At 46.4% G+C, this 24,327-nt stretch overlaps 1 protein-coding gene across 1 annotated transcript in view; it reads left to right on the forward strand.

The window, feature by feature from the left end:
- FAM207A (family with sequence similarity 207, member A) overlaps positions 1–23,975 on the forward strand; it is a 62,166-nt gene extending 38,191 nt beyond the window's left edge. Inside the window, exons 3-6 of the mRNA XM_009891402.1 lie at positions 11,291–11,359; positions 15,132–15,285; positions 21,373–21,441; positions 23,849–23,975. Of these exons, the coding sequence (XP_009889704.1) occupies positions 11,291–11,359; positions 15,132–15,285; positions 21,373–21,441; positions 23,849–23,975 (419 nt within the window). The remainder of the gene's footprint in view (positions 1–11,290; positions 11,360–15,131; positions 15,286–21,372; positions 21,442–23,848) is intronic.
- The last annotated feature ends 352 nt before the right edge of the window (positions 23,976–24,327 follow it).

A 24,327-nucleotide genomic window follows, 5' to 3' on the forward strand; every position in this document is an offset into this window, starting at 1 on the left:
GGGGGGGGGCCTCTGTACATAACACATTGTAATGTCTCCTGTAATCCTCAAGGAACAGAAAACCACTCAAGAACTCATTCTAGGTATTGTCTTGCACATCCTTTTATGCACGGCTGGTCTGCTGCCAGTGCTGCAGTGGCACCTGACAGTGACATATTTGCCTGTCTGCTCTAGAAATCTCGCCTTCTGTGCTTTTGCAGTTCCTCTGAGCATCTTTAAATACTTATTTTTAGCCCTCTCTTCCCTACTGTTGTCTGCCCCCTCTCCTTCCCCCAGCACCCCATGAGACCACTGCTTTACCATTGAGGGAAATGCAGCATAAAATGCGGTTCTCTGCTGCGTATTTTCAGGAAAAATACCTGTGGTTAAAACACAGCTATGGTGAACATATGGGTGTGTTTGTAAATATGAATAAACATTGGTTATGTCTAAATCTCTCTTGTGCACAACTTGCGGGAGCTACAAAATTGTCTGAGGTATAGGGTGGCTTCAACTATATTAAACTGCTAAACAGTAAAATCAGTACTTTGGATAAAACAGAAGTCTTTTGTCTGCAGTCCCATTAAAGGAGCTCTTCAGAAACTAAGAACTGAAGTGGAGAATTTCAGGTGGGAAGAAATCTGCCTGTCGTCAAACCCAGGGAAGGAGATTGAAGACTGGTTGGCAGGGTCACCACTAAATCTATGCATTGAGAATGTAATAACAAGTACAACTGAGCAGAGCTGGCTCCTCTAAGGAGCTCAAAGAGCATATATGAAGTGATAGGTAAGAATACACTTGTAAAAGAAATGCCAGGTAGCAAAACAAATGCAAGAAGGGTTATAGGAACCAGTGGCTGGAAATGGAAAACTTCCCTAGAGAATGTCTATTTAATTGTCTACTAGCAAATATATAGTTGAAAGTCAAGGAAATTAAAGTAAATTAAGTTTCTTGCATTTTGCATAAATTACAAGCACCAGGTAAAATCAAATAGTGTAACACTTTCTGATCTAGGTGTTTCACGATGTAATACTGCAGAAGGTATTGATTTTTCAAACTTTTCAAAGGACAATGCAGTCGAAGGTAATCTTACTAGCAGGACTGGAAAGGATATTTTAGGGAAAATCTCTTCAAAATACAAGCATGCAAGGCATTGCCAAAAAGAATAGGGATGTTTTGGTATTCTGTCTCCCTTAGCCCTAAGGAGAGAATTTATCCATTGGTAAACGTGAATTACTTTTAGTCTCAGAAAAAATCTCATTCCAAGTATTTGTTACGGTTTAAGCTTTTATAGAAAGTGTATTCTATTCTTCCCACTGCTCCCTACTGAAACTGCACTATCCACACATATCTCTTGTCCATTTATCTTTCTTCATTGTTAAAATATAAATTTTCATCCTCTGTGTAAGGGGACTTGCCAACTGTTCAGATTATGCTGTGCTGTGGACTCCCTGGAGTCTACCTTGGTGGTCTACCTTGGTGGTGTCCATGGTTTTGTATGAACCTTAAATATACTTGCTGCAGGAGGTAAAGGCAGCTCAGAACCACACCTCTGCGTGCCCCCAGTACCTTGTTTTCAGGTTGCGATGGCAAACCTATGAGTCATTGCCTTATAGACGCCTGCTTGAAGCAACTCTGTTGCCACGGTGACTTTTCAAATACTTTTTTCACAAGGGCAGGTCTTTTCTGACAAGGGAGACATAGATCTGTGCACTTTCCTCACTCCACGTGAACTGAGGATGGGCTCAAAAGGGAATGGATCTGACATCATGCTGGCCAGCCAGGAAGGTGGGTCGTGTCCTGTCAGGGCAGCTGGGAAGCTCCTGCTTTCCATACTTTTAACGCTCTTGCTTTAGGGAAAACAAAACGGAAAGCAAAACCCTGCTACCCTGTGTGATCAGTGTCTGCTAAGGCTGGTGTCAAGGGCTGATCTGTGCTAAGCTTGTGTGCTCTGCTGGTGGCACTGATCTTTTTTGAAATCAGCAGTGGGCAAGGGTAGGGATGAAAAAATCTTCTGTAGTGCTTTGTGTTTTGTTTTTAGGACAAGTATTTTTCCCAAAGGATAGCCCCCCTATAGGGGTGTTGAAAGTAGGTGCACCTATGAAAACTATCTGAATTTTTTGTTTTGAATATTACTTGATCACAAAATTGTTAAGGTTGGAAGGAACATCTTAAGATGATCTAGTTCAGCCTGTGCTCAAGCAGGGTCAGATACAGCATGTTGTCCAGGACTGTGTCTAGTCAGGTTTTGAATATGTCCATGGATGGAGACCTGGAGACTCTTTGGGCAACGTTTTTCAGTGTTTGACTACTCTTACAGTTAGAAAACAAAAATTATCCCAAACCCAAGTGTTTCAGTTTGTGCCCATTGCCTCTTGTCTTGTCACTGGGCACCACTGGATATAGTCTGGTGCCCTCATCTCCTTTCTTCCCATCAGGTATTTGTGCACATTGATAGGATTTCCCCTGAACCACCTCTTTTCCAGCTCTCTCAGCCTCTCCTCAAGTGGAAGATGTTCCAGTACCTTAATCATCTTAGTGGCCTTTAGCTGGATTCACCTCAGTAAGTCCATATCTTCATTGTACTGGGGAGCCCGGAAGTGTACCTGTTACTCCAGATGTGGCCTCCCCAGTGCTGAGCAGAGAGGAAGGATCACCTCTCTTGACCTGCTGGCAACACTCCTCCTTATGCATCCTAGAACACCAGTGGCTGCCTTTGCTGCAAGGGCATATTTGTGGCTCATGTTCAAGTTGGTAGCCACCAGGACTCCCAGGGCCTTTTCTGCAAAGATGCTCTCCAGCTGGTGAGATGCTCTCTGTTGCTTATCTGGAAGCATATGACCCAGAGGAGATGACGCAAGTGGAGAAGAGGAAGACAATTCTGGAGGGGAGCTGCAGCACTGAGTTGATGGAAAGCTCCATTGGTGGAAGGCTGTGAGGAGCATCTGTGGGTGTGTACACCCTTCACAGCCATGCAGGGGGTGGTCGGCTCTAACCCACTTGATTTGATTTTGACCTTTCTCACTACTTGCAGGGGCATCTTGTACAGTGTTACGACTCCACATCCAACACGATGAAGAGATTCCAAGTACCTTGTAGCAGTGTGTGTTCTGCTCTTTCTGTAAGCCTTTCCCAAGATCAGTGCTTATAAATGGGAACACAGCCTCTCATCTTTTCTGTAGCCCTTTTACATGTGATACAACAGTCAGGGCATTCTTCACTACTGCTTCCTATGGCTGACCTCCTTGTCTTTGTAGTCTTTTCATGTTGAAGGTATGACTACATGTGTCAGTCATGCTTGCACAAGGAAAGTGCCCCCAACACACAATCTGGAAAGTGATGTGGCTATTTAATTTTGGGTTTGTTTGACTTTAATCATGACATTTGAGACTGCATGGTAGTGAGACCTGAGGGCCTGACGTCTCAGATCTCTAGGGATTTTTTTTAGAAACCATGTCTGCAGAGAACAAGTTCCGGCTTTCTTGCTGAAGGGAACATAATTTTATTTTTCTGTTGCATTGGAAGAAATGTCAAATTGTTTAAAACTTGAGAAATAAATAGGTCAGAAGTGTCTGTAGCAGAGATAATAAGAGGATAGTAATGAGGCTGCTTTCAGTCCTAGGTTACACCATGGCTGACCCAGGCTATGAATGCATGGCTTACTGTGGAGTGCTTCATACCCCAAGCTTATGTGCTACTTCCCAGAAAAGTGTGAGTGCTGGATGAAAGGAGGAGGAGGAAGAGCAGCTTGCTAGGCTTTCACGGATAAGGTAAGGAATTGGCAGTGGAACAGAGACACTACAAATCCTGTCGGACCAGGTCTCATTCCTAGGAGGAGCAGGGAAGCAGGTATAGTGGGTGTACTCCCAAGGGGGGTTACATGCTGCTTATTTGCAAAACTTTTGCTAGGGGTGAGTACTGCAACTTTGGGAAGGCTGATGCCTTTGGGAAGTGAGGGCTGCCCGTGCTCCCAGGAATGCCTTACTCCTGAGGGCAAAGCCTTGAAGGCTTTGCATAGCACCATTGCCCCCTATATCTGAATTACAACAGAGGAAGCTGCTTTGCCTGTATGGTAATGCTTAATGCCAACGTACAAGTTCACCAGCTTTCTAACCTGAGACCTGACAGAGATGCACTTGTTCATGTTTCTTAAGGAATACTTTTAGCAGATCAGACGTGTTTCCCTTAGGTGAGGGAGGGAAATGCATGGTGGCATTGAGGGACCAGGGTCCCCTGGCACTGCCTGAAGCAGCATTTGGCCTCAGCTCCACTGTCTTGCACTTCTTGGAGACTTGACTTTTAGGCTTCTGCATGGACAATGAAAGCAAAGAAAGCCTGGTTGGTTCTCCTCTCTGAGGTGGCTGGGGCGATGAAGTTGCCCTCAGAAGCCAGCTGGTGGGGTTCCTCTGCTAGCAGTAGCGAGGCAGGAGGTTGGAGATGGTCGGGTTTCTTGACTGACTGTGGAAAAAAAAAATCTCAGCTGCAGACCTACAACTCCTTGGATCATCTTGATTGCAAGAAGGCTTTACCATTCATTCTGCCCCACATGCAGACACAGCAAATTCTCATCTTCCATGGCTGTTCCCTATGTAATTTGCTGTGATCAGAGATGGGTGTGCAGGAAGGACAAGGTGGCTTGTCATGAAACCTGAAAGAAATCTCATGAACTGAGCTGTTGGGAGCGTCTCAAACATGCACTGAAATCCTCGTCCCTTGCTTTTGTTCTCTTTGGACTGAGTGACCTTTTGTAAGGCTATAAGCTGCAGCAGCACTCGTTGAGAGCTGGGCATAAAATTCACTGTGATCACAGGTATTTAAACTGTTTATGGGGCTGTACAGAAAGCAAATATATACCAGAGGAAGCAAAGAAAAAGTCAGCTTTTCTGGACATGCTGTTCCTTGAGAAATAAGAATATCTTATTCGTGCTGTGGAACTTCAGGATGCTTTTGGAGGACTTCTTGCTTTTTTTTTGTTGGAAGGAACGTACACACACCTACTGCATGTACATGCAACAATTCATGGACATGAAAAGGGGCAGGGGAGGACTGAAGTGTCTTTTCTTGAAAGCAAACTCATTCTCCCAAAGCTGGAAAACCCTGTTTCTTGAACGAAATCACACCTGGTCTTGCAAAGTCCCTGACATGGCATGTGTTTCACAGGGCACATGTCTGTGGGTGAGCCTTTCTGCATTTGTTTTGTGGTTTTTGAAGTATTACAGCTCAGGGAGTAATGAGAACTGTTTTTGTTTTGTTGTTGGTTTTTTTTTTTTTTTTCTGGGTGCAGAAGAGACATGAGGGAAATAAGTAAAAAGTAGCAATTTCTAGCAAATCATGTGGAGCTCCTGCATGGGTGCAACAGCATCCTCAGTAGTTGCACTTTTTGCCAAGTTGTGTTTTTCTCTGACCAGGGAAGCATTTGAGAAAGAGGTGAGGAGCTGTCTTATTCACTGCTTCCATGCTCAGTGGAAGAACAGCAAGAGGGTACTTCCAAGTCTGCCGCACACGGAGGTTGGTTTGGCTGTTGCTCACTGTAGTCATCCAAGACTCCCAGAGAAAGGACAGCCAAATGTGTAAGCAGCAGGAAAAAAGGAATGACATAGCATCTACGTTATTCAGGCAAAACTGTGCATCTGCAATGTAATAAGGACAAATAAGTCTAAAGAAAAAAACTATTAAAAAAAAGGCACCTTCTGCATGCAGAGTTTCAAGAGCTCTAGTAGATGTCAGATGGTTACCGTTCATCCCCTTGTGTTTTCTTAAAGCCAGGCTTTCTGAAAGATGCATTCAATACATTCACTTTGCCTGCTGTAGGCAAGTCCTCCTCTTCTTGTAGGTGCCAGCAAACACTTCTACAGCTGCTTCATCGCCCGTGGGTCCTGGCTGCATCTCATAATGCTTTTCTGGTCAGGAAGGGGAGAAACAGCATGGCCTGTCTGGCATCAGAGAAGGGCACTGTCTGTCTGGTATCCAGTGTTTCATTCTCCTTCCTGAGTCTCATTGCCTACCCAGTGACTGAGCAGGACATGCTCATGGTAAATACACGGTTTCTTTCAATTTTTTAGGAGAAACTTTCCCAAACCAGCAAAAAGTATGTGATAAAAAGCATTTCAGTGACTTGGACTAGTGATGGGTCTGACCTAATTTGCTGCCCTCCGGGGTGTTTGCAGCAGGATGGAGGTAATACAGGAAAGGCACTAGTGGAAATTAATGAACAAAATAAAGCAGAGGCCACATGGTTGTCCTGCTGTCCCCCAGTGCTACTTCTGTGGATCTTTCTCCCCTAAGAAGGCTGCATGCTACAGAATACGTGGTGGGGTATTTCTCCTTCTGACCTCACCATGTTTGTACCCTGTACGTGTTTTACAGGGAGGATAACTCCTGAAATAAGCTGATATTTTTCCAAGAGAAAAGGATAACTTTTCGAAGGGATGAGCTCCTTGTGGCAGCCATAGCTTCTCCATCAGGAGGCTCACGGTGGTTTCTGGGATCTCTCTGTGCCATGAACTGGCAATGAGTTGGCACCTAGCTCAAACGAGACATTTTCTAGTCCTTGTGGCATGATTGGTTCTTGGTTCAGAAATCTAGGTTCACTGAGGCATGTTACCTTTTTCCTGCTTGGTTAGGAAAATAACCTTCCACCTGCAAACGTGGCTTTAAGGACAGTGACACGCTGGGCCATGTTGAGCATCCTCTGTGTGCCTATCTGAGACTGACCTTTGAAATGTCAACCTCTACGTTGGGGAGGGCTGCTGAGAGGGTGCAGGTGGGAAGACCAAGGACTCCTGAAGAGTGAAAAATGCCTCAGGCAGAGGAGGAGGAGGAACTCTTACCTTGTGTCAGGGGCTGAACATGTCTGCAGCATTTAAGATATGGTTTGGGAGGACAGACTTTGTCTCTAGAGTTGCCTCTCGCAGACTACTGTGCAGACTGTGACTTCTCAGTCACCTCCTGAGGGGAACTGTTCCTGCTTCAGATGGCATATCACTTGTGCATTTATGCGGCTAACTAGAGATGAGTCTCAGCTCTTCTGCAGAGGGAGGTTTTGTGCCCTTCCTGTAGCTGGTCAGAGCCCAGGGATATTTATGAGGCCTGATGGAGGCATGACCTTGGAACAAGGACATGAGTCGCACAGCTCCTCTGGGTCTTGGATGGGAAGCCAGGCTTGGAAGTAGGCTCTACTTTAAATAACCGGGATATCTGGAAGGGTTGAGAATGCAGATCCAACTTTAAATAGGATGCCTTCCTCATCAGGGGCAAGAGGAAAGCCTGCATGCTGATGTAATGATTAAGTGCGAACAAAAATAATGTAGCTTGTTTTGCAACATAAAAAGCAAATGCTGTATCCATGGGGAAACCTGCCCTGTCCCAGCAGGGACTGTCATCTTCTTTTCCAACAGTGGTTCCTGAGCCGCCTTAGGGTGGCAGGGCTTGAACTGAGAAAAAGCCAAACACTACCCTGCCATGGTCTCCATGCACCACATTCAGACTACCAAGCTGTTTCTGGGGGTTCCTCTAAAGAGTAAGCGGGCAAAGAGCCTGGGAAACAACTCCTTGCTTCTGTCCTTGCCACTTCCAAGACTCAGTCCCACTAGTGACCCAGGCTCCCCAGGCACTTTTGTGTCAGTGCTTTTTAGAGGAGAAGTGGAGCTGGAGGTCGCTTGGTTGGGAGCTGAGCTGTTGAGTGACGTGACAGCAGTGAGCTGTGGGGCTGGCTCCTGCGGAGCACCATCTCTGCTGGAGGACATTGTGGCTGACTTTCTGCCTGGCCCGTGTTGTCCCTCAGCTTTCTTCCTAGAGGAAAAGGAATACCTTCAGTAGTTCTGCACTGACATCTGTCAGGTCACACCACTGCTGTGTTTGCCCCAGAAGACTGTGGTTTATCATTTCCCAGGTCCTTTTAGTGTAAAAGAGCATCAGTCAATTTACAAGTGAAACTATGTAATTAAAAAAACCACCACCAACAACAAAAAAAATAGCCCAAAACACAGCCAGTCTTCTGCTTTTGGGTGTGCTCTTTGAATTTCTTTAGTGAACTCATCATCCCATAGCTGTAGGCATATGCTTATTTTTGCTGCTGTTACACAACTGAGGAGAAAATTAACACATCTGTTGTTCTTTAACTTAAATTTATAGGGTACCCTGTTTTGCCAAAATACTATGTTTTGAGCAGCAACAGCTTTACTGTTATACATCAGTGGAGTTCTAGGAATAGTATTTCATGCTACTTCTTAATAGCTTGTACCAGAGGGGACTTAGTGCTTCACTGCAGCTTTGCACGGGGAAGGGGAGTGGGAGATGCCTGGTGCTGAAGGACCCTCTTCTGTTCATGTGGCATTGCACAGTCACAGGTTTATTTGATATTTCTGCTCATAGTTGATATTTATGATCATGGCCAAGTCCTCAAAGTAACGTGGTTTGCCAGAACTGTGAAGCTTGTGTTTTTGCTGTCTCAGTTGTGGAGTCAAACTTGAATAGTGGGATCTCGGGTCTCAGGTAAGCCTGTAGTGTTATGGCTTTAACCCAATCCAGCTTTTTTCTGAATGCCTAGAAAGGATATAATGGGGACTTTTAAGGTAGGATATATATATATTTACTCTTAAGGGAGTCCTTTATGAAAAGCAGTTATAAATATATGGTTTGGGTTTTTTTTAGTCTAAGGAGTCCTTTACCAAACAAACTCAACCTTTCTGAAATGAAGGAACATGTATTAAAAAAAAAATAATTGTCTTGTCTTCTGTGAAAGCAGGATCCTGAGAATTGCCAGTGGTAGTATCAAACACTTGATGTAGGAGGCAAAAAGCTATTTTTTAAATCTGTTCGTATTTGAGATGTTTTGTACTGTGCAGATCATAGGCGATAAAAAACACATCCTTGCTAAAAGAAAGAATTGTCAAGTTTACAGTATGTAAATTACTCTCAGCTAATATAATTGACTTTTGCTCACCTTACATGCACAAGGTTTCAAAGGCAAGTGTTGTTAAATTGCATGTGGAATGGGCCAGAGGAGGGGACTCAAACTCTTCTGATTTTACAGAAAAATAATTAAACTGGAGCTGCGGTCTGGCTTTGATCTCAGAGGTGCTTGCAAGCTAAATAAAAAAAGAAAGACTACTTTGGGGACGGTCTGTGCTAAATTCTGCCTCTGCTGTTCTCCAGTGGGTTTCCAGCAGCTTTGGCACTCAGCATTGTGACTGGAAGTTGCCAAACACAACTTTGCACCTTCTAGCAGCAAAACAACCTCCTGAGGGGCGGGAAGGGATACGTAAAATGGAGGTGTCAGGGGAGCAGGCAGTGAAAAAGGGCAGAAACCAGCTGCTTCGCTGGCTGCTCGCAGCAGGCAGAGGAAGGATCCAGTTCTCCTCCCTGCACCCCTCTGGTGATCAGCGGCTGCCAGCCCAGGTGCCGGCCACTGTCCCCGGCCTGCAGTAAGGTTGGACTCCTGCCAAGAAAACAGCTTTCATGTTTCCTTAAATATTCCACTGCTGTTTTGAGGGAGAGGGAGGGGGGAACAAACAAAACTGAATTGATGTTATTACTAGAATTGGCCAGCTGGCTGAATTTTTTTTTTTTTCCATTGACAAATCCCGCCACGCACTGTTTTCCCAATGAAGTAATGAGCGTGTTTTCAGATGAGGCAAATCTGCACAGCACCGCCGCCACTGAAATCTGGGCAGGCTCGGGCAGCCAGAAAGACAGGGCAGAGGTGTCTCATGCAGGCAGACCTTCAGAGATCATCAGGGCACAATTTGGCCTTTCGTGATTCATCCTTTTTTCCCCTGAAACTGCAGAAACGCGGGGTGATCGGGGGTGAGGGTGACTGGGAGTTGGTTATTGGAACATGCAATTAGTTGTTTTAGCATCTGCTTTACTACCACAACAAACAGATTGAGGAAATTTGCCCTTAACACAATTAGATGTTTGTCTCTGCTGTTGCCAGGCCCCACAGCCCAGTGAGGCTGTCCTGCTGGCTGGGGCCTAGCAGGGTCCCCATGCATTGGTGCTTTATGTGGGAGACGGAAAAATGGATAGCAGCATCAGTCACATATAAATCCTTCAATACATGTTTGAGCTTTGTAAATAAGTAATAGCATCTAGGCGTGGTTTTATTTCTCACTTCTTGGAAGCATTGACTTCATTAACATATTTTTCTGGGATGTCAGGCAGTGAAGGCTACAAGTTTGTTCTTGGTGTCCTCTTAAAACTCAAAACATGGTGGTGGTTGTTGGCTTTACGGACAAGTGTCTCCAGCCCCAGCAGGCCTGTTCTTATCTTAAGGCATTTAAATTACTAAATTATGATCCTGCTTTCATTTAAGTCATCCTGAAAGATTTGCAACTTCAGACAAGTTTTCCTCAGTGAGTTTTTAGAGTTGCATTGAATTCCTTTTTATTCTGGGGAGAAAAGGGGTATTTTTTCTTTTCCAGGCTTAAGAATAATCTAAGGTTCAAGGAGTGGTCTTTGGGGAGCTTGTTCATCCATTTGCATTCCTGTAGGAGGATTCCCAGCACATTTCAGGAGGAAAGTTGAATAAAGTCCATTTTGTTTTAAACACCGGAGATGAGATAAAATTTTATAGTGTTTGCCGTAAAAATATTTGTGACGTTATTTTCCTTCATATTGGATATAATGCAGCTAGTTTCCAAATACTGAATTTGGTATATAGTAGGTACTAGCTGTTTTTACAAGCTGTTAGTAATCAGCTGCTCCTTAGGGCTGCCACGGAACTGGGTATTTCAGACCCTTTTTAGTGCTTCCCCTGCCTGCCATGGGCGGGCGGATACCAATAACCATGTCAGGTTGCCATTCGCCCTCCTACCCTTGCACATGTCTGCAGCCCGTGTTTTCCTTCTTCTTAGCTTTATCAGTCTGCGTAGTTTCAGAATAAAACTTGCTTCTTGCTTCCAGTTCTGGAACCTGTAGGTCCTCCTATGACTTGTGGCTAGTCTAAAGAAGAAAATGCCAGCTCCCAGGCTGGGTTCATGCAGGAGTGCAGGACATGGGGAAGGGTCTCTCAAAATGCTTTTCTCAAAGAGCTACTTGGCCTGAGAAAACAGAGCCTATGGTGCTGAGGATCTGATCTACTTGCCCATTTCTTATTTCTTAACCAACAGTGAGCCTGGTTTGATTTGTTTGGCTAAAAGTGGAGGTGTGGTGTAGTCGCCGCCTGTCTGCAGCCTGCCTGACCTGTCAGCAAGTTCAAAAGCATCAAGGACTGAACAAATATTACAGACTCTGCTATCTTTGGGAAGTGTCCAGCACTGAATCTGTGTGCAGGAGCCAGGCTCCATCTCATGTATTTCTTCTCCTCTAGGTTTAGAAGAAAAAACAGTTCTTTCCAAAAAAGAAAAAATGAAGCTGCGTAAAGAAAGATGGCTACAGAGTAAGTACTCCAAAGCATGGTGGTATCATGGGCATCACAAAGCATGGCTCTGTTGGATGTCTCCGTACGTGGGTGTGGGTGGGAGCGTTGGGCAGTGCTGGGGGAGGCTGAGTGCTTCTCAGAAGCCTTCACATCTGCTCCCCAGCACATGGGGTAAAAGTCCCAGGTATTGTTTCTCAGTGTTTAGCACTGAGATTGAGTCATTGCCCCAAACCTACTTTTGATCTTCCTCCACAAGTAATGTAAGTAACTACATAAAATCTTTATTTATCCAGATAAGACACTGTGCCCGTGTAGGGTTAGCGTGTTTGTCTATCTTTTAAAGCTCTGGTACAGATATGGCTATCTGTATAGTGGAGCTCCTCCTCCCTGAGGAGCTGTGGGGACACTAGGACAGCCTACTGAGCCCCATGCAGCCACCAGCTAATCCCAAGCCTCTGTGGTGAAAGCCTGCAGTGGGCCCTCCTGCCCTTCAGTAAGGGAGTCTCTGGACGCTGCTGGTTGTGTTTCTTCTCTTTCCCACGTGCCACAGGTCAGTGAACCCACTTACCAGACAGTCTGGCCTTTCTTGAGGCTGTGAAATATGAGTTAAACAAAACCAGTGCATGGCAGAAATGTTTCTGTTTCCTGTGGGAAGTGTCTGTATTTTTGCATCAGGTATCTCAGCACAGTAAGAGACAACGCTGTGCTACCTGGTATAGCAGAGCTCTTGCCACCTGGAGCTGCTCTTGGGACAGGCTTTTCCCTTAACACCTTCCGGCCCAACAGAGTTGCTGACAGACTGTGTTTGGGGCTGGGAGATGTAGCTTTCTGCTGCACCATATGCTCACTGCTCCTGAGCTCTGAGGTCAAGTCCATCAACCTGTGATTTCACCAGTTGCAGTGAAGGTGTCTCTGGCTCCTCTTAACATAAAAAGCTGCTAATTTAACACCATGAGTCTGAAGGAAACCTCCTTCCTATCACCAACAAACAACTTCCAAGTGTCTTTGACATCTGCAACCCTTGGTGTTCCTGTTGGCCACAAAGCATAGACAGCTGTGCTAGTCCTAACGTCTGGCCTGCTGGCTGCAATTTCTGTGCTCCAGAGACCTTTAGGTCTCTCCTTTGTGGGAAAAAAGGAGGGGACAGCCGAGCTTTCCATCCCCTGATACCATGACTGGCACCAGGTGCTGTGGAGGAAGGCATGTCCTTAGCAGCATTTTATGACAGAATCTACAGTAAAGGGGGTACATGGGACTCGTGTTCTGCAAGAAACAGAGGGCATGCTCCTGCAACTGGGTGACAGCACAGCTCCCATAGTCAAGGTTGCTTTAGAAAAGCCCAGAAGCAGGATCCCTACACTCTCTTAATCTTGCCCTCCAGCACATATGCCTTTGTAGCATCAGTCTTTCTCAAGATTGCGTATGTTATTTTGGCACTGCCGTGGCCTCTTTCGTCCTGTCTTGGCTCTGAAGTTACTAAGCTGAGACAATACAAATGAAATGCAGAGGCTTTGCTTTGGGGAGAACACCAAGATAGAAAATTTCAGGCCAAATTGTCTCTGTCTTAGAGGATATTAGGTATTAGAAGTGCTCTACAGATACAGAAGTACCTAAATTGCTGGCTGTCTTGACTCCCCCATTAAACTTGTGGCCAGTTGGCAAATACCAGCATTCCCTAGCAAATGCTTCGCTAAGGGTAGCAAGTACCCGGGAATTTCTGTAAAAGTCAGCAAGTGTTAGTACCAGGTGTGCAGCTTGTTATTGAGAAAAATGGGAGAGCTGGAAAGAGCCTGTATAAACATCAGTAAAGAAACTGATATTATTAGCTGATAGAATGGCTATCTCTAGAACTGCTATTTCCAGAGATGGCAATTTTTAAATGAAACTTGGCATTCTAACATTGTGACCATAAAGAGCTGCAGTCAACTGAAACACAATGATTTTCATCTGATGCGGGTAACTGCCAATTCTTTGTGGGTTTTGCAGTCCTTGCCTGCTTCCCTCATGCCCAAAACAGAACCCAATTTGTACTGCTGAAGTTCTTATCATTACATCTCCGTTTTCCTAAGTCTTCCCAAGAGTTTGTTGTTTCTTCTTGTCCCAGGGCTGCTTTTGTGACACTGGATGCCAAGACCCTGGGAAATAACATTCAGTCCTGTAGTGCAAACGCAAAACTTGGAGATTTCTTCCATTCCAATAAATCATCTCATGAGATACTAGAGAGGGAAAAAAATTATGCAATGCTTCAGATATTAGAAGTATGCACATTTAAAAATACATATATTGCATGGCTCCTCAGACGAGCAAGACTTCATAGGAAAAGAATTTGGGATGTTTGCACAGAATCAGGTGTCTGAAAATTTTGAGCACATACTGTTTATGAAAGCACTGAAGTAGTCAGCTTCATAAAGCCAGACCAAAAAAAGAAGTGATGCAGAACAGAAAGCTGTGTTCTTGGCAGGGATTGCTGTGAGGAGAAGCGTTTACAGTCCAGATTTGTCACTAACATCCATGTACAGCAAAATTGCAGTTCATGAAAAACTGTTGCTCTTCAACTTAGCTGAGTTGGGGAGTGAACAAAAACAAAGATACTAAAGGAGCCAGTGGCTAGCCGGTGAATTTGAGTTCTGCTTTCTTGAATGAGTTCTGCTTTCTCCATCATGTGCAGAGGCTTGTCCTTGCAATATTCTCATTGTCCAAGGCAATAAGCAGAAGCCTGCTCTTGCAGTGCAGCCTCCACAAGGTGAGTGTCAAGGCAATACAATGGGTTTCCAGGCCTGGTGATCACCTGGCAGAAGGAAAAGGGACTCATGGATCCCGCTGAGCTCCAGATGTTTCTGGTGGCATCATCAAGGGACTTCTGGGACAGATTGGGGCATCCTGGAGCTCAGCTGGAGGCTTATAGCAGTGCTGGTCTTTTGAGGGCTGACCTGGAGGAGGACATGTTCTGCTAGGGCTTGCCCTGGAGATTGCTGGCTCTGTAAGGCTTGGGCAGCTGTGGGACCTCTTTCTATACCAGGGAGCTTCAAGGACTGAGGCAGAAGCCTGCAGCTTTCAATGCCCACCTCCCATGGCTGAGAAGGGAGACTGCCATAACACTTGTAGAGCCTTATTGTTCCCACAGCCTTGCTCAGAGCTGCTGCAGGGAGACTGGTAAACATGGTCTCGAGGGAAAGCCAGTTGCCTCTGTGTGTTGCACTCGGTGCTGTGCTTTTCTAAGGGCCTAGTTTATCTGGCATCTGACTGCTCGAGCTCCAGACTGAGTCATGAAGGTGAGATCTTGACTTGCTCCAAACTAAGTAAACAACTGAAATTAAGTCCATCTTTTGTGCCTCTGCTAGGAGACCATTGTTTTGTCCCAACAGCAAAGCAGAGATGGGACTGTGACTGTTCAATGCCGCATATGGAGCTGACTGTATTTGGTTTGTCCCTTCCTCTCTTGTTTCTCTCTCCGAATTCCATGCAAGGTCAGCATGGTTTTCTCCACCCTGCGACTCCTGTGCCATGTTGCTGTGACCAATGAACAGTGCAAGGCATGGAAACAGTTCAGACAAAATCAGTCTGGGGGTTTCACTTCCCATTGCAAATGTCAGTAGAGATGTATATAATTATAAGCAAGCACAGCAAGGGAGGGAACTACCCAGCTTCATTCTTTTCAGTCTTTCCCTGGTTTAAATCACTTCTGGCTTCCTGTCCCTGTAGATAGTGAAGCAGCCTATGAACTTCTTAGCTCAGGGTATCTCTTACAAACACTTCCCCTTCCTCCAGTAATGTCTTGTTTCTAATTCAGAAATAGAAAGTGTGAAGCTAGCCAAACAGAAGCAAAAAACTGAAGCAAAGCGGAAAGCAACACCTGTGGTGGGAGACATGCAGCCGTTGATGGAAGCCCTACCTGAGCTCTCCGACCTGACCACAAGTGGCAGGGGCAGGAAGCCACCCAAGAGGTACGTGTGATTTAGGGATGGCTGTGTATTTCCCTTCTTCCTGCAAGATGAAGTGCCTTTCAGTTCAGCTTGTCGCTACAGGCAATGCAAGCTTGGTGCCAATGGTGAGGAGAACAGGGTCTCATTCTCAACTCCATTTTGCCCCTTCCCATGCTTCAAGAAAAAAGCTTATATGTGTCTTCTGAATCCACAGCTAGGAGGCCAACTGTATTGCTCAGATGAGGCTTGTCATGAGACAGGCTGGGAGCAACCAGATGTCCTGGGAGTTGCAAGAGTGACAGACAAGTGTCCAGAGTGTAATGCTGCTGAGCTCATCTGAGAATCTGGACTTGAGGTGTTGCAGCTTGCCATTCTGTGCTTCCACATCTCCAGTGTTTCTCCTGAGGCAGTTCTAACCCTTTGGGCAGAGCTTTACACTCTGGCCAGACTCTTTGTTCACCCCATTGGCTTGCAATGTGACTGGACAAGAACAGAAAGATGGTGTTTCCATTCCCTTTACTGTACTGAAAGAGAAGGGCTATTTCTGATCCTCTGAAACCCACATCTCTTGCCTGACCATCCAGTCAGTGTTGCAGCTGCTTTTGCATCCCTCAGTGCAGAATAAAAGTGCTCGGCATCCTGCAGAAACACTTTTCCCTCCTCTCCAGTTGCTCAGTAGGGTTTGGAACTAGAAACTTGTTTTGACTGTATTAAAAAAGCATTTGCATTAGAGAACAGCCAAGAAGGTGGCTGTCTGGCAAAGCACCCTCTTCTTTGGTTGCAGATCAAGGCTGGAGGTACTACGAACCCTCTTGTGACTTGCTGGATACCCCAGAAATAAACTGTGACCCAGGTGGGACATCAACTTACAGAATTGAGTCGGCAGTTCCCTGCGCTTCTGGAAAGCCACTCCTCAGACAAGCAGCAGCTATGAACCTTGCATCTAAGCATGGGAAAATATTTCCTTCCTTAACTTGCCTTCTAATTCTTTGAATAGCATTTTTTTTTCTTTATGCAGCCATTCAGTCACCCCGCCCTCTCTTTCAGTGGGAATGAACAGCAGAAATATACCCAGAGTTTCAAGTCTTGCAGAGCACTGAGGGTTGGTTGGATGGAGTTCTGGGCCAGGGCTTAGCCTGAGCTTGAACAGGTGGCTTTATCCTCTTTCTGTGATGATGTGCCACAACCACATGTGGCATCTGACTCCAGGAGTCATTCCTCCTCATCATTTTCCCCCAGCCCCCGTGGTGGCTGAGCCCCTGCTATCCGGGAGAGTGGCTTGCAGAAAGTACGTATAGAGGAGGTAGGATAGGTAGGGTGCTTCCTTTAGGGATTGCTTTCCTGGGTAGCTGCATAATCTAGTACAAATACATGGTGTCACTGCAGCCTGCAATTCTGGACCAGCTCAAAAGATAGAATAGAACTGGAAAAGGCTCAGAGACAGCTGACACAGATGACGGTAGAGGATCTGGCACAGCTTCTGTGCAAGGGGCGACTAAGTGAGCTGGGGAGTCCTCAGCCTGGACAGGAGATAGAGGAAAAGAGGCTTGGGAATGTAATAGTCTATAAAATCAAGTGTGATGTGGTGAGGGAGTAGTTTGTCTTCTTTCCCAGTATGAGAAATAAAGGACATCAAACATAGCTAGCAAGTAACCGGTTCAGTGCAAGCTGTGCTATGCACAGCTCCTTGTTGCAGGATGTCATGCCTGAGGGAAGCCTGTGGGTTCAGGTGAGACCTGACAAATCCAGTGAGGAGAGTTCCATGGAGGGTTACTGCATGTATAGAAACTGCAGCTGGCATAAGGTCTCTGAGCTGAAAATACTGGAGAGGATGTGGCTATACACTTGCCTTGGTCTTATCCCTCTCTGGCCATCTGCTGCAGGCTGCTTCAAGGCAGAACACTGGCCAAAATGGTCCTTCCAGCTGACTCACGGAAATCACGCTTCTGTAGTACACTTCACGGCAGAGGATGTGTGGTACATATGGAAGCATTCAGTGTTCTTGCATGGATCTCTAGCCTGACATCCTCAGAGAAGTGCTGTCAGCTCCCTTTCCAAACCCAGACCTGTGGGAGCGTGGCAACCCTTCTCTCATTCTGGAAGCCTGAGCTCATACTGGGGCTCTGTTTTCACTTTGGCTGCAAGGCTCTGGTGTCTAGGTAGCCCAGCCCTGGCTGAGAATTTTGGGATTGGCCAGCACCATCTGCTGTCAGCAAACAGAGGTGGGAGCTTGGCATTGACCAATGTCACCCAGATTGCCTGGGACACGCCAGCCAAAAAGCAGTCCCCCTTAGTATTGGCATGGAGGAGCTACAGTGCTCTTCTTCCCTTTGTTGACTTGTGTCTTCCTGTAATGCATGTGTGTACATGTTTGAAATAATCAGAGGAAGCTTCTATAGGATTTGAATCATTACGTAAATGAAGGGTAATACTCTGGTGATTTGTCAGCATTATTAATAAAAGATTAGATTCTCTAGGAATTTGATCTCCTGCTGGGTAAGAGAGCATTACAGTGAGGTTTTTATTCTGTTTTATTATGAATGAAGGCAATGAAGTGTAACGAAACAGGGCTACTAACACAATCCAAGTGAGCAGGCAGCAGCCTTTCAAACCTGCCAGACCAATGGGGCAGAGCTGTTGAGTGGAACCGGAAAGCCTTCAGAAGCACCCAGCCCTTTAAAATAGTGTGCTGCAGAGGAAGCTGTCCCAAGAGGCACAGCCTCTGGGTCACGTGATCTGGTATGGCCCAGGATGTACTCTCAAAAGACTTTTCTTTAAGCATTATCATCCTCTGCAGAGCTACTCATCTTTGAAGGGACTGCCATGGCGACTTGGTGGCACACTTGGCATGCCCCTGCTGTGGTGACCGTGGGTTCCCATTACACTTGAGAAAGGATTTCTCTGTGCTTCTGTGAGTGATCCAGGCAAACTGGGACAAGAAATTGTTCCTGTGCCGAGCAGTTAACACAGAATCACAGAATGGTAGGGGTTGGAACAGACTTCGGAGATCATCTAGTCCACCCCCCCACCAAAGCAGGTTCACCTAGAGCAAGTTGGACAGGAATGCATGCATGCAGGTTTTTAATATCTTCAGAGAAGGAGACTCCACAACCTCTCTGGACAGCCTGTTCCACTGCTCTGTCACCCTCAAAGTAAAGAACTTTTTGCTCATGTTGAGATGAAATTTCCTGTGTTCCAGTTTGTGCCCATTACCCCTTGTCCTGTCACTGAGCACCACTGAAAAGAGTTTGGCCCCATCCTCTTGACACTCACCCTTTAGATATTTATAAGCATTGATGAGATGCCCTCTCAGTCTTCTCTTCTCCAGGCTTCAGAGACCCAGGACTTTCAGCCTTTCCTCATAAGAGAGGTGCTCCATTCCCTTGATCATCTTCATAGCCCTCCGCTGGACTGTCTCCAGTAGTTCGCTGTCCTTCTTTAACGGGGGGCCCAGAACTGGACACAGGACTCCACATGTGGCCTCACCAGGGCAGAGTAGAAAGGGAGGATAACCTCCCTCAACCTGCTGGCCACACTCTTCTTGATGCATTCCAGGAGACCATTGGCCTTCTTGGCCACAAGGGCACATTGCTAGCTCATGGTCAACTTGTTGTCCAGCAGGACTCCCAGGTCCCTCTCTGCAGAGGCGCTTTCCAGCAGGCCAGCCCCTAACCTGTACCAGTGCAGGGGGTTATTCCTCCCTAGGTGCAGGACCCTACAGTTGCCTTTGTTGAACTTCATTCAACTTTGTTGAACTCTCCACCCAACTCTCTAGCCTGTCCAGGTCTTGGTGAATGGCAGCACAGACCTCTGGTGTGTCAGCCGCTCCTCCCAGTTTTGTGTCATCAGCAAACGTGCTGAGGGTACACTCTGTCCCCTCATCCAGGTCATTGATGAATATATTGAACAAGACTGGACACAGGACTGACCCCTGGGGAACACTGCTAGTTACAGGCCTCCAACTGGATTCTGTGCCACTGATCACAACCCTCTGAGCTCTGCCATTCGGCCAGTTCTCAATCCACCTCACTGTCCACTCATCTAATCCACACTTCCTAAGCTTACCTGCGAGGATGTTATGGGAGACAGTGTCAAAAGCCTTGCTGAAGTCAAGGTAGACAATGAACATGAAGAGAGCAGAGATACTTCCTGCTCTTTCTGCGTCTTGCAGTATCAGTGGAAACAGCGGTGTGACGGGAGCTGCTCGAATCCCTGTAGCTGTTTGTCCGCTCTTGCTGATCGCTGTTCCTTGTGAGCGCTTAGGCCTGTTGTGTAATGCCGGCAGTGCTGGGGTGACCTCAAGAGAGATTGAAAGGTACAGGAGCAGCAGCGCACAGGAATCGATCTGCCTGGCTGCTGTTTTCCTGCACAGTGTCTGTGCTGACACACATCCACGCTGTTTGGGTTTGTCTGGGTTGGCAGGGAGCTTTGATACTGATGCACACTGTGCTTGGCTGAGGGTAAATCAGATGTGATCAGGGCAGTGGTGAGAGCAGCCCTCAGCAGCTTTGGTCCACTAGGATCCCCCTTGAGGAAAAATAAAATGGGCGAGGATGGAGAGAGAGAGAGAGATGAGGAAAAGCAGCAGGAGCTGATCTAGTGGAGAGGGATGATGAAAGTGAGTGGGATGAAGGAACATGGGGCAAGGAAGGAGGAGGAAAGGAAGAATGGGGAAAAAATGCAGAATAAAAGGATGGAGGGTACTGGGTCAGAGAAGGAAATAGGAAGAGGAGGTCACTGTAACACTGCCAACAACAGACCAGATCCTGCTGTCTTGAAGAGAAGGTGAGAGACCGTCATGTTTGCTAACCTTGACAAACCTGAAGGGCTCTCTGGCAGATCAGGTGGGGGAAGCCCTGGCACCCAGCACCCACGAGTAAGGGAAGATTCCTTCTTGAGCCCTCCCCCAACAGAGGGGTGGGAGGCAGACCCTTTTTCCCCCTTGGGCTGTTTGCTGGGGCTCAGCCCCAAGGCAAATTAGAGGGGAGCTGCTCTGCAGAGGCAGACCCTCTTCCCCACTTGCTTCTTCTGTTTGTATCTGTGTGATCCTGAAGAATGGAAGTTTCTTCTCCTTTCCTTAATGTCCAGTTCTACGAGCAACTCCCCTTGTTCACTTCAAGTTCCAAAGGCAGTCACTGTCCTTCCTGCGTGTCCCTTGCTTAGGCTTAGTGCTTGACTTTGTGGTAAATCTCTGCTGCTCCTTGGGATCAGGCACAACATGCTTCCAGCATCCTGTGCAGGATGGCATTACACCTCTGGTCTCCTTGTTTTTTGCCCAGGAATAAGAAATGGGTGCAGAAAGTGCAGATCTATGCTTGCCACTGTGCCTCAGCTGCACACAGTGACCTTCCTGCGTTCCCATGAGTCCATCTTGCATCTTCATGGGTTCTCAAAACCTATGTTTGGTGGCAAAATCTGAAGCTCTGTTGTCGTGCTTTCTCTTTAGCTAATCTGTTTGCAGCTGACTTAAGCTGGCAAGCCTTTGGTGAGGATATGTGTTCACAGGGAGGAAGGAATATTGCCATTCTTTTATCTTAAAATATAAACGACATCTTATACCCCACTGGTCCCACCACAGGACTCAGAGCAGGGCTGGTAGTTCCCTCTTCTTGCTGAGTAACCATAGCACTGTCTATAACCGTCTGTGTCTGCTGATGCTGGAACTCGGGAACATTAGCAAGGAATATGAGATGTGCAGAGGTGATGTGTGCCTGGTGGTGAGGGGAAGTCCAGTGGGATCTTTTCTCTAAGCAACAATATCGGTTTGACCTGCAGGTTAGTGATAAGCAGAAAGTGATCTGGGGATGGACAGCTCATCACCAGTTCTAGAATTAAATGATCCAATTTTTCTATAAAGCATTTACCTCCTGCCCATTCAGTCCTGACTCCTGAACAGTTGTCAGTGTGTGGTGGAAGGAGTTTGCATCTCCATTAGTGTCTGTCTATGGAAATAATTGCCTTTCAGGACAATTTTCATACAGGACAATTACCTATACTTTCTGGGAAGGCAGATGCAGAATCCCTGGACTCTTTCCATCTCTACAGCAATTGCTAAATTACCGCTCCTCTATAACAGTCACTCACTTCTTTTGTTTCTTCTCTCCGCAGCCATGTAAAAGCAAAGGCAGAACCAGCAGACTTCTGTCTGATGAAACAAGCTCAGAAGTGCCAGCTCTTGTAAGTACCTAGTTATCAGAGTGTCCAGTCCCTGCTGAGCATTACAGAATGGTTGAGACTGGAAGGGACCTCCTGAGGTCAGCTGGTCCAACCTCCCTGCTCAATGAGGGTCACCTAGAGCTGGTTGGACCATGTCCACATGGCTTTTGAATATCTCCAAGGATGGAGATCACACAACCTCTCTACGTGACCAGTTCCAGTGTTTCAGCCTTGCACATCTGAAGGCCCTCGAAGAGGTGGCAGCTTTGATTTTTCCCTTTACAAAATGCAGGATGTTTGTGGGTGTCCTTCTGTCTTACTCCCTACCAGACTCAGTCAATTCTGAATGGATTCAGTCTGCTTCCACTTCTGTCGCGTATAACAGCTAAGTGAAGAGAGCACAGGAATCTGCACTTGCTCTTTTAAGAGTTCACTTTCCCTGACTCATTGAAAATGAAATGATGGCTTGGCCGTCCTGTGTATGGTCTGTGGGGTTTTAGGACAAACCCACACCAACTGTCATCTTGTTCCTCCTGGCCACAGTTGTCATATCTGGCTGCACCAAGTGACTATGTCTGTACTGTGTCCCTCTGTGTGGCATGGACAATATGGTTCTCAACTAGGTGGTGCGTCCCTTGTTTCAGCTTGCTGAGTTGGAGCTGCAACATCCAGCTACACAGCTGTGGCTCAGTCTCTTATAACACCAGGCCCATGTAGCTCTAGCTGATACCCTTCAGGAAAGCCTCTTGTGGTTGTGTAGGTGAGGAGCTCCTGGAACTCTGCACAGCATCAGGAGCTACAGCTGCTCTGTTGGAACACCTCTGGGATGCTAACTTACATGCTGTACATCCCTTACGAGGACAGCTATCCATTGGTATCTGCCAAACCTTTTCTTGTAAAATGAAGCACTAAATGCTTTTGAATAATTCCTGGACTTGCTTAAGGGTCTGGCAACTCCTTATTCCTCTGTATAATCTGTTGGATATTTTATACTGCCACCAGGCATCAAGAACTTAATTTCCCCTCAGCAGACCTCTCCTGGGGCTAAGCACTGTAATCTGGCAGTGTTTGCTTTCTATGATCCCTGTTTCCAGGATTTCTGTCAGTTCTGAGACATTCAACTTCAAACTGAGGCTGAGGAGAACAGTCAGCCTACAGATCCCAGCACTGCTCTCTAGCACACTCCGTGAATACGCTTCTCTGTCTGAAACTGGCCAGTGTTGGTGCTGGGATGCCTTTCTTGCTCAGTTCTGCCTTTCTGGATGAGTCCCTCCTTGGTTCACTGCAGAAGCCCAAGGGTCATGGCCTCGAGCGCCACCAGTGTCTCATTGTGCTGGAACTCATGGGTGAGGAACTGCCTGAGGAGGGACTTGTATACAGATAAAAATCTGAATAGACAGCTCCACCATGATCTCCTATATCAGCAAGCCAGTGTGCCTCCCTCTTTTCCTCTGCACAAAACTGGACAGATGTACTGAGTAGTGACATGTATCCTACCATAGTGGTCTGGGAAGTCTGTGCTTCTTGGGAGGGAAAAACTTCAGAGGAAGGTCTTTGAGGTTTATTATTTCCAGGACGTTCGTTAGTACTGGAGGTTTCCTAAGCCTCACGCTATTGTCCCAACTGCCACAACCCAAGCTTCAGGTTTGGCTTCTCTCTCCATTCCTCACGGAAGGGCCCTACTAGGGAGGGAACTAGCTGCATGCTGCGAGCTGAAGAGCGCCTGCTGATCCACAACAACTATTGAGAATGTGGAGATGTGTGTCTGGCTGGGCTGTGGAGAGCCTGGCAGTCTGTCTGAGCGAGATGGGGAGGTCACAACGGATGTGACTTATGTGAAAACTCACTTTTTTTTTTTACACTCCTCCTGCTCTCTTCTTCCCTGCTTGCTTGCTTTTTAAGACAAGACCATTTCCACAGCAACCAGCTGTGACCAAGCATGCAAAGGTAATACTCTCATGCTACTCCCATGGTGTTTAATTCGTGTTGCACATAGGATTAATAAGGCTCTACATTGAGCAACAAAGAAGGTCAGTAGATGAGCTCTCAAAAGCAGAATCTGCTTTTGTGCTAGTGCACTCTGAAGTAGTTTTCATTCTTAGTGATTTACAAGATACCCACAGTCTCTTATTCCTGATATACTAGGGAAAAGCTCTAAAAAACATTTTCAAGTGATGCTGGACACTAACATGATTGTTTCTGTCTCTGTGGCATGAGATCAAGTCTCTGGCTTCCATGAAGTTGGCAGTAATTTGAGCTTTGCTCTTGGGTAAATTATGTTTATTTCTTGCACTGTTTCTTTCCGAGGTTTACACCCAGGATCATTCTGTCTGTACAGAAACCCTCTGCTTTATGAGTTCTGTTCTTATCTGCTTAGTTCCTTTTGCATGAGGCACTTAGCATTTGTGTGTTATTTTTCTTTCCTCAGAGAGGAGGAAGTGGCTCGGTTTCATGAGGTCATCACCAATCCCAGATACAGAGCCAACCCCCTCATGACCATCAGCGAGCATCTCTCCAAGAGGCTGAGGCAGCAGGAAGAAAGTAAACCCCTCTAGGGTGTCAGTTGGGACCAAACGTGCACACTGGAGCTGCTGTGAGGGCTCCAGGCTGCAAAGGAGCACATCACTAACATGACCTCTCGGCCTCTTCAGTCCTTGGAACCAGTTCAGCAGATTATTAAATCCAACAGTCCTGGTTTCTGTCTGCAGCAATAATGCAGTTCTCTCCTGACAGTGGCAGCAGCTCCTTGGCAAGCAGCCTGCAGAGAGCAGGGTACTCTGTGAGATCTTTGTGCAGACATTAAGCTCCCTGTAAAGTGTCCTGACACCTTTTCTCTTCTTGTGAGAAGAGAATTTAAGAAATTGTGCCAGTGGCAATGTATCTGTTTTCTGTCATTTCCTTCCCCAT

The sequence above is a fragment of the Charadrius vociferus genome, unplaced genomic scaffold (assembly GCF_000708025.1).
Source record: "Charadrius vociferus isolate BGI_N301 unplaced genomic scaffold, ASM70802v2 scaffold69, whole genome shotgun sequence".
Taxonomy (NCBI): Eukaryota; Metazoa; Chordata; class Aves; order Charadriiformes; family Charadriidae; genus Charadrius; species Charadrius vociferus.